The following is a 10,531-nucleotide window of genomic DNA, read 5'->3' on the forward strand; positions in this document are numbered from 1 at the left end:
CTGGAGACAGCTGCTGTTCTCTTCAACAACAAGGAATTAGGAAATAATCTCATCATAAAAAGCAGGAAAGAAATGAAGAGTAGGGAATGATTTCACTTTTCTTATCTTCATGCCACAGCAGCTGCTGAAAAATGATTACCATTTCCTTTATGCAGACCTGACATCTGTAGAAGAAATTCTGTGAGATGTGTCATAATTCATGTACATACTTTTATTTTACTTACCGTTTTCCAGGGCCTGAGCTGTACGCAGAGTTTTTTTTTTTTTTTTCCCCCTTTTCTTTATTTTTCAGACATGCAAGTGTTGGAACCGAGAGTATTGACAAATGGTGGGAATGAGTGGCCCCTATTTTAGCAAATTATGCACCCAAGGACGTGTTCAATATGGACAAGACAGCTCTCATTTTTAATGCCCAACTAAAGAGAACTCTCGCTGATAGGACAGACTTGGCACAGCGGAAAAGCCTTTAAGGACAGACGGACAGTGCTGCTGTGCTGTAATGCAGATAGCAATGAGAAATTACGCCCTCTTGTTATAGGCAAGTTCACAAAGTCCGCTGTTTTAAGGGTGTGAAGAATTTTGCGTGCGATTATAGATGTTCTAAAAATGCTTGGATGACAGGAAATATGTTCCGTGAATGGTTGCTCTGTTTGGAAAGAAAGATGGTATGTAAAGACTGCAATATTCTTTTTATTCTGGATCGATGTGCTGCCCACAACGATGATAGACTGGAACTTAAAAACATCCACCTCCTGTACTTACTGGCAAACACTACCTGCCACATGTAACCATTAGATCAAGGGATTATTTATTGCGTGAAACATGAATATCGGAAGTGGCTCATTCATTTTTTAGGAAGAGCGGTATCAAGAAATGTGCCCTACTCTGATGTCAGGAAGTGGAATGTCCTGGACGATATACGGACTGTAGCTGTGGCTTGGGATACTGTAACACCATCTGTTATAAAGAACTGCTTCCGGAAGTGCGGGTTCTTTGTGAACGATACAAAAGAAACAGACGTGACCGATGGCAATAACAGGACTGGACTGATTTACAATAGCATTTGGAGTTAGAAGAAACTTTCTAAGACTTTGTGAACATTGACCATCAAGTACCAGTAACACATCGTATCCCTTATGACGCAATTGACCCATGTGAGCTACCGGAAGTGGAATCGCAAGCAGACGAAAAATCAGAAACGGAGTCTTCTCATGCGCCCACCAGCTAAACATGGAATGACAGCCTTAGAGATTTTGGACAGTGTCATCTCTACCAGCAATGCCCAGAAAATGTTGTGTATGCAATGGATGAAATAGAAGATTTCATTTAGACAACTTATAGAAATGCACTTAAGCAGCGCACCAACGACTCTTATTTCATAAAAGAATGACACTGTTTTTAGTGTTTGCCTAACAAGGAAGATGCTGAAATCCATTATTGTTGAAACGTAATTTCTATGCTTTCTACCGTGTTAGGATAACTTTATATTGGCCAGCTTGTCATACATAGTTGTTTTGTATTTTCATTTGTTTCTGTGTGTTTTGCATATCAAGGTATCGATGGTTTCAAACAAAGTCAAATAGAATATCATGTGTGCATTGTATCAGGATGTAAGTAAGATTGCATGCTGGATTATAATCCACTTACAATTCTTGCGCAAGTACTTCATACCAGATATAACTGCAGGGTTTATTTTTCTTTGTAAATACTGTATTTAATATAAAGCATCATAGACTAGATATGATTTGGTGACGCACTTATTCCAATTTCAAAATTCTTTGTGCATCCGTATTTTTTTTTTTACTGTATTCTTTTCGTGATTGTAAACACTGCCTATGAATTGCTTCTAATGGAATTTGCTACAATCGCACATCCTTTCTGCCGATAGCATGCGATTGACAACCGTTCTGCTGCTTCAGTTTATAGTTTCGTATTTACGAAAAAGCAATCAAAATAATGGATAGGAGTGTTCTAAACATTCAGGAAGAGCGGGCCATTTTATTTAGGTACATACATTTTTAAGACTGATGAACCCTGAAGTTCTTTATTTATTAACTAAGTCTCTGTACCGTATACACAATTTTTGCCCCTTTTATTCTTGTTGTATTCTAGACTGAAAAGAATGGGAATTACTGTCATTCTTACAATTTCTGCTATATTCGTTTTGAGGATTGGAGGTATCTGGTTTCGAGTCGCGAATACAACACAACTTACATATTTTAAATATTTTTTTGGTACACAGAAATTAGTTTAATTCGAAGTACTGAGGTTTTTTCCTTTTTTTGCTAGGGGCTTAACGTTGCACCGGCACAGGTAGGTCTTATGGCGACGATGGGATAGGAAAGGCCTAGGAACTGGAAGGAAGCGGCTGTGGACTTAAGGTATAGCCCCAGCATTTACCTGGTGTTAAAATGGGAAACCATGGAAAACCATCTTTAGGGCTGCCGACAGAAAGATTCGAACCCACTATCTCCCGGATGCAAACTCAGAGCCCCCATGCCATTATAAGATTCTTCCAGAACGTTATTAACTTTCCCATATGAGAGATGTTTCCTGCTAATCAGGACCCCCATATATTCAACTTGTCCATCACCTGCACATTATAAGTATGCACAATAACCAGCTATTTTAATGAGACTTTGATACAACTTCTGCACAATTAATAATCAATCAAACTTAAAAAAGTTTTTTAGTGTGTCTACATTATAGAACAATGTAACAGTACTGCATTTTACTGAGGCATTGTCGAACATATAGTTAATGTTTTTAAGACTATATAGAGTTTTTTATCATGATTTACAGTGAAAAGGTAGTTTTAATATATTTCTTAATAAGTGAATAAATATGACATGGTGAGAAAGGAACGAGGTAACACACTGCCAGGAGGGCTTTGGAAAAACTCTGCACTGTGCTACATACCGGTATATACAGTACATCAGGAGGAAATATAACTAAAATCATCTACAAAGAAAATTTTATAAGCTATTGTTGAAAATTCAAAATTGCTCCCTGTGGAAAGCTGGGGGGGGGGCAGGTTGTTAGTTTTGTGTATAAGACATTTTACAACAACGGCCTAATATCTTGCTGCACCTCCTACTGCATCCAACCAACCTCCTCCTCCAGCTTCAGAAACTTTCCTGCAATGCACATATCACAGTCTTCACAACTATTAATTTTTTTTTACAAAAGGTCCAACAACAAATGTAGTAATACCTTCTAAGTCCCATGAGGAGAATCCTCGGCTTCTGCTCACCTCCGAGAGGACCGGCTGGACCATCTCCATCTTGGTCGAAGGGTCCATAGCCAAAGTCCTTAGGAAAAGAGCCCGAAGGATACTGGTCATCTTCATCCTGTTAACAACAAGTGAACAGTATTACTCTCATGAATCTCAGCTGAAATTCAACATATCTTCTAGTTGGAAGTAAGAAAATGTGGGCTCTGCCTTGTCATGGAACACAGAGATTCAACCTCAGAGATCCTTTGACTGACATCAAACTACGGTTACAGTACACAAGCCTGCTATCTCCAGTTTACTTGTAGGTGCAGTCATATGTTATTAGATACGTTCATTAGGGTACAAGGAAGGAGTAAAGGTGCGAAAATACTAGGTTTGTCAATTGCCCTAAACTCTATAGCTGGGTAATTACCAGGAACGGTTTTTTGTCACCAGAATGGTCAAACACCCTAAAGATATCCTGCACGATTGTAGTTGTCCGAGCACTTCCAGGAATTATAAGTTAAAAACTTCATTTTCCCGTATTGAACTGAGATTCACAATTGAAATGTCAAAGAGGTTCAACCTTTTCAATACAAAACGTGTTGTATAAGAAGTTCACAACATAATATTTATTGAATAATAAGGACCGGTTTCGACGCTCACTGCGTCATCATCAGCTAACAAAGATCAACAAATAGGCAAAGTACATGTCATGAATGATTTACATTAATAACTCTTGTATGGCTGAATACAAATGTGATGTGACACATCATCATATTTTACTCAAGTTTCTCCTAGCTTTTATGACAAAGCAGTTTACCATTTGTATTCAGCCATACAAGAGTTATTAATGTAAATCATTCATGACATGTACTTTGCCTATTTGTTGATCTTTGTTAGCTGATGATGACGCAGTGAGCGTCGAAACCGGTCCTTATTATTCAATAAATATTATGTTGTGAACTTCTTATACAACACGTTTTGTATTGAAAAGGTTGAACCTCTTTGACATTTCAATTGTGCACTTCCAGGAAGAAACATTAATACAAAACACTGCCGCAACAAAGGCAGTAGCAAGACAGGAACTCATCTGCACGAACTGCAAAGGAACTCCCGACAACACAGAGTGCCTTTTTCCTGTGTTCATAGAAATGGCAAGTGTTAGAGGAAGTGCCTAGTGTTTAACAAACTAGCTCAAACAGGGAAATTGGTATTACTGCAGTCGGTCAGCATTACTCTAGCCTGGCTGCTTGGCTGAATGGTTACTGGCATTCGGTTTACAGGGCCCTAGGTTTGATTCCTGGCCAGACGAGGGGTTAGAACTGTGTATGGTTAATTCCTTTGGCTTGGGGACTGAGTATTTGTGTTTGTCTTAATATACTTCTCTTCATCTATGTACAAGGCACCAAAGTACCACCCATCACAGAAACATGCATAAGTTAATACATTTGTCCATATAGGGTTGCTATCAGGTAGGCCTTGCTAGGAGTCATTTCTGATATGCCTTCTTTTTATGTTTACAAGCTGCTTTCACTTCATCATTCCACCAAGATGTTCATTTTTGTCCAGTTTTACACACAGTTATTCCTAGGCATTCCCTTTCTGTTTTTAATGCAGCTTCCATGTATGCCACCCATTCTCTTTCTACATTCTGAACCTGATTACTGTCCATTGTTTGGAACTTTTCACTAATCATATCCATTTGAAAAAACAGAAATTATGCTAACTCAACCTCCGCTTGCAAACAAAATTAAGCTGGGAGACCAAGAAATACAAATTGTAGAAAAATTTAAATATTTAAGTGACATAATCACATATAACCTGAATGAGAAACCAGCATGGAAAAATAGAATAGATAAACTGGTTACAGCACAGCAGTATGTTACTAAAAAATACATATAATAAAAGGTGTCTCTCAATAGCAACCAAATGGAAACACTACAAAACAGTCACCCAGCCACAAATTACATAAATGCATGTGAAACATTATTCAGATAGAGTTGCAATAGATAGAGTACTCAAGTTACAACGGAGAATAGGAAGAAGCAGTTTAAATAGAAATTATCAAGTAAACCGAGCCTGGAGACTAGCTTCCAATGAAACAGTTCATAAAGAAATAGACTATGTAATTAGCACAATGAAAAATAAACGAATAGGGCATCTACTACGGTCACCAGAAAAAAGAATCAGTAGAAAAATAATAGAAAAATTATGGAAGAGTAAGAATAATATTAGGCCTAGATGAATCACAGAACTTAAAGAAGGAACCGAGCTCGATAGCTGCAGTCGCTTAAGTGAGGCCAGTATCCAGTATTCGGGAGATAGTAGGTTCGAACCCCACTGTCGGCAGCCCTGAAAAATAGTTTTCCGTGGTTTCCCATTTTCACACCAGGCAAATGCTGGGGCTGTACCTTAATTAAGGCCACAGCCGCTTCCTTCCCTCTCCTAGCCCTTTCCTGTCCCATCGTCGCCATAAGACCTATCTGTGTTGGTGCGGCGTAAAGCAACTAGCAAAAAGACATAGGCCTATTACTGTCTTCGTATATGGAAATGCTATTTTTCCATCAAGTATAACCAAGTATGTTGTTTGTTTTACGTATTGAAGATTTTTTTGTTACTTTTCAACAAATTCTAAGTTGAATACTATTTTATCATGTTCACTGTTATTTCTAGATTGAATTTTGAGCTATTTGAAATTACATTTCCAATTACTGTGTCTTACGTGTTAGTTTTCATTTTCCTTTCTTGTTTTTTGAAACAGCAACATTTTATTTAGGGTAGGGAGGGGTAAAGATGAGACAAAATTAAAACTTTCATTTTTTGAAATACAAAGAAATATATGTAAATTATTGTAAGTGATTAAAATGATGTTAAACGGCATCCTGAATTCAATTTTAAAAGCAGTTTTGCTCCAGTGTATATACTTCTCTGTTAAAAAAAATTAAAACTGTGCCTTATTTTTACCCGACAATTGGGGTAAAAAGAAGACAGTGTAGAGCAAATAAGACAGCATATCTCCATACCAAAAAAAAAAAAAAAAAAAAAAAAAAAAAAAAAAAAAAAAAAAAGGGCTAGAGCAATAGGAGTGTAAAAATGAGACACAGCATGTTTCTTTTAGTATAATGTGCTGAAAAGTTTTTTTACAAGAAGTAAATAATTGACGATGTGTTTCAGGCACTAATTTGACAATTAACCGTTCAAGAAAATACTGAAAACAAACATTGTAGATAACCTGCAAACATTATTTTCCAAATACATCAATAGGCTATGAGAGCCTCCGTGGCTCAGGCTGCAGTGCGCCTGCCTCTCACCGCTGGGTTCCGTAGTTCAAATCCCGGTCACTCCATGTGAAATTTGTACTAGACAAAGAGGAGGTGGGACAGGTTTTTCTCCGGGTACTCCGGTTTTGCCTGTCATATTTCATTCCAGCAACACTCTCCAATGTAATTTCATTTCTCTGTCAATTCATTAATCATCCCCCCGGAGGAGTGTGATGGGCTTCGACAGCCGGCACAATTCCTATCCTCATCGCTAGATGGGGGGTTCATTCAATCTATTTCTGACCCAGTCGAATGACAGGAAACAGGCTTGGGGAAGGAGTACAAGACAAAAATAAATAAGTCCACAACATATGTAATGGAGTGCAGTTGAATTTAATCACGTGATGCAGGCAATATTAGATTAGAAAATAAAGGCTTAAAGGAAGTAGATGAATACTGTTACTTGGGTAGTAAAATTACTAACGATGGCAGAAGTAAGGAAGAGATAAAATGCAGACTAGCACAAGCAAAGAAAGACTTTCTTAAGAAAAGAAATTTGCTTACTATTAATATCGATATAGGCATTAGATGTTTTTGAAGACTTTCGCTTTGGGTGTGTCATTGTATGGATGTGAAACATGGACGATCAATCGTTCAGAAAGAAAGAGAATAGAAGGTTTTGAAATGTAGAGTTACAGAAGAATGCTGAAGGTGAGATGGACAGATTGAATGACAAATGAAGAGATAGTAAATTAATTTGGTGAGAGATCGATTTGGCTAAATTTGATGAGAAGAGGTATAATGACAGGACACATCTTAGGCCTAAGACACCCAGGACTTGTTCAGTTGGTTTTTGAGTGAAGTTAGGCGGTAAGAACGTATGAATATGACAAGCAGATTAGAACAGATGTAGTAGTTACGTAGAAATGAAAAGGTTAGCACAGGATAGGGTGGCATGGAGGGCTGCATGAAATCAGTCCATGGACTGGTGACTCAAACAAACAAACAAACAACCAACAACAACAACAACAACAATTGTCCCCACCTGTCCTGTTCTTTTTAAAGTACCACCGGTATCTGAATTCTAACTAGGCAATATAGAGAAACAAATTTCTATACACTAAATCCTATTCTGGAAAATAACATTCTTCATTATTACTGACTAGGTAAGTAATTATGTACACACAATGATGAGCAATTGAATTAGATACACCTGGTTAGTAGCGCTCTGATGATGGCAAGGATGTGGTGCGACATGGACTTCACAAGGTATCGAAGGCGATAGGGAGCCACAGTCATCTATGACCGCCACACCACCTCAGATAATGCACCAAGATTGGTTGGAGCAGGGTCCAAGGTCACAGATCCCTTTTGATAGCATCTTAGATGCAATTGATAGGATCAAGGGAGAGTGCCTTCGGGACTAACCAAACACCCCATGTCTGTAGATTGTTCAGTAAACCAATCGGCCGCAATTTGGGAGCGATGGGCGAGTGCATTGTCTTGCTACAGGAAAATGTTTCCTGCAGGCTGCTGGTGAACAAATGGGTGGACATGATCCTGTAACATTTGCTGGTCAGGATGTTAGCAAATATACCAAGGGTCCCATTTCACTCCATGAGAACAGTCCTCATATGAGGATACTACCACCACTAGCTGAGCTGTAACCTACTGTCAAGAAGGACACACTGTCCCATGTCTCTCTCCCTGCCATCTTTGTGTAACTCGATTCATCTGATCAGGCAACCTTTTCCCATATCCAAAGATGGTGTTCTTTTGCCCTTGTCAGCCATTGTGCCTTCTGACATGGTGAACAGAGGTACCCCTCTGGGAGGCGACTCTTGTACCCTATTGTGAGGAGATGGTTCTGGTTGGCACAGCTGCTCACATTCCATTGTTGCTCAGCACTGAACTCGTTAGTGATCTGCTGCACTCTAGCTCCATCTATCACCTCTTACCATCCAAGTTAGCCGACAGAGACCCTCGTCATCAACACATAGTACCCCAAGGCAATTGATCCTAGTGGTGGAACCCACTACTCATGGAACACTGTTGATACATGGCCCATGGTCAGCCCAGTGCCTGCATAACTTTGGAGTGGAATGGTCCAAGTTCCTGTCATCAATAATATGGCCGCAATCAAATGCACAGTTCTCAAGTTTTACCCATCTTGTGGTCAACTGTTACTCACACGGCCAGTATGAGGTCTGACAACATCGCAGTCACATGCTACACCATACTACTATATTTATTGGGTCGATCACCAGACCATTTGAACAAAACGACAGTTATCTCTACTTTAATTGCTCATCAGTGGAGTACGCCTAGTTTTAAACAGACAGTGAAATACATCACTGAAAACAGTTTATTTATATTACACTCAGAATTAGCCTTAAGTCAGCCTCTGCATGCAATCTCTTATAGTATTTACCATTGATGAACACGTCTTGAAAATCCTTGCTCATATAAATAAGTCATCAAACAGCGCACCCAGAATTTGATTTCCCTCTTGGTGAGTTTGGAGTAGTCGCATCGTGCTTTAATACAAAAGCCATACTGAGGATACTAACATACATTTTTCAGTGCAGAATCACATGAAAGTTCAACGATTCCTTCTTTTTTTTTTTTCTTTCCACATTAGAGGCAATGCACCAGTTATTTATTATAAAAGAAACCATTTTCAGATCGCATTAATGTTTTGAATACGTTTTCCAGCCACCTTGTCATGTACCACCAGACACAATCCCCAGTACCAACACAATCAGCTGTCCGTGGCACATGCACAAATTTGAAGAACAGGATTCCTAATTGTCCACCAGATATTAATTAGAAGTTATTTTCTCAAACAAAGACAAACCAAAACAACACAGAAATGCCAAAACTCACCATTATAATTCTTTGAGATGAAATGACCACCGATCGCTTCTCAACTAAATAAATATCACTCAAACAAAATCTCGAGTGGCAAAATCAATTAAAAGTCTCTACATCTAAAGGATACCGGTCACATCCATGAAACCTTAACTCCAGCTGTAGTCATTACCACAAGACTTCAAAATCAACACGATCATATGATCTGACCGGAAGTAATGGAACTACAAATAAACATATGCATTGCAATATTTATTTTGAATTCATGGATTATGACAAATAAAGAAAATTAAATTAAATCTACTTTTATTCTGATATAAATGAAGTAGCCTGGTGAGTTTCAAAACAGAACGATAATAATATTCTATCGTACAATTTGACTTATCAGTTTCATTGGAAGAAATGAGCGATGATCAGTGAGCACCAAAGAGATAATACGCGACACTGAGCGAGATATCGAGGGACAGCTACTGGAGATCACTCTAGCGGATAGACCTGAACAGTACTGATTCTCTTATAAGAGCACGTGTATTTTTGTGTGAAGTTTTTGGTGTTGTTTATGCGTTTTCAGTAAGTTGGCATAAATAAATAGTAGTGTGTGTCATTCCTTGATATCTCCTCTCAACATGAGGGGAAAGGTATGTGCTGTTTTTAGCTGTAGTAATTACGAAGTAGAGAAAAATGCGCGGTCGTTCTTCAGGTTCCCTCGTGACAAGAACATGTAAGTAATAATGTGTTTGCATATACATTCTTCCAGTGACAGAGATTTTTATAGTACTTCATAATCTTCTAACCTGCTCGACCCATATTTTAACTGGCATAAAATATAATACGCATATTTTATTCTATAGTGCAGCAGTTAACCTTCAATACCGATGTGTTGTTGTAGGTGTGATCTGTGGGTTTTGAAATGTCACAGAAGCGATTTGGATAAGGTGTACAGGAAAGAAGGGACGTTACGCTTATATAAGAATTATAAGATCTGTTCAGATCATTTCCAGGCCAGCGACTTTAGAAATCCTCGACAATACAGCCAAGGGTATGTTACATTTTTGCTCTAATTGTACGTAAATATTCCTTAAAGCATCACTATCGACAACATTTTCATATTTTTCTTTCTTTATCCCTCTTCTCAGATTAAAGCCGGAATTTTATAGATTATCTTTCTGTTAGCAGGCTTCAT

The 10,531-nt window shown here is 38.3% G+C and overlaps 1 protein-coding gene across 2 annotated transcripts in view; it reads right to left on the reverse strand.

Moving 5' to 3' along the window:
- RagC-D (Ras-related GTP binding C/D) overlaps positions 1 to 9,668 on the reverse strand; it is a 69,583-nt gene extending 59,915 nt beyond the window's left edge. The window contains exons 1-2 of one of the 2 annotated variants that reach the window (XM_067152297.2): positions 9,364 to 9,668; positions 3,214 to 3,350 (exon numbers count right to left, since the gene is read on the reverse strand). In XM_067152297.2, coding sequence (XP_067008398.1) covers positions 3,214 to 3,350; positions 9,364 to 9,366 — 140 coding nt within the window. In that variant the 5' untranslated portion in view covers positions 9,367 to 9,668. The remainder of the gene's footprint in view (positions 1 to 3,213; positions 3,351 to 9,363) is intronic. The other variant, XM_067152296.2, reaches the window with a different exon arrangement.
- Positions 9,669 to 10,531: the final 863 nt, after the last annotated feature.

Source organism: Anabrus simplex, chromosome 8 (genome assembly GCF_040414725.1).
Source record: "Anabrus simplex isolate iqAnaSimp1 chromosome 8, ASM4041472v1, whole genome shotgun sequence".
Lineage (NCBI taxonomy): Eukaryota > Metazoa > Arthropoda > Insecta > Orthoptera > Tettigoniidae > Anabrus > Anabrus simplex.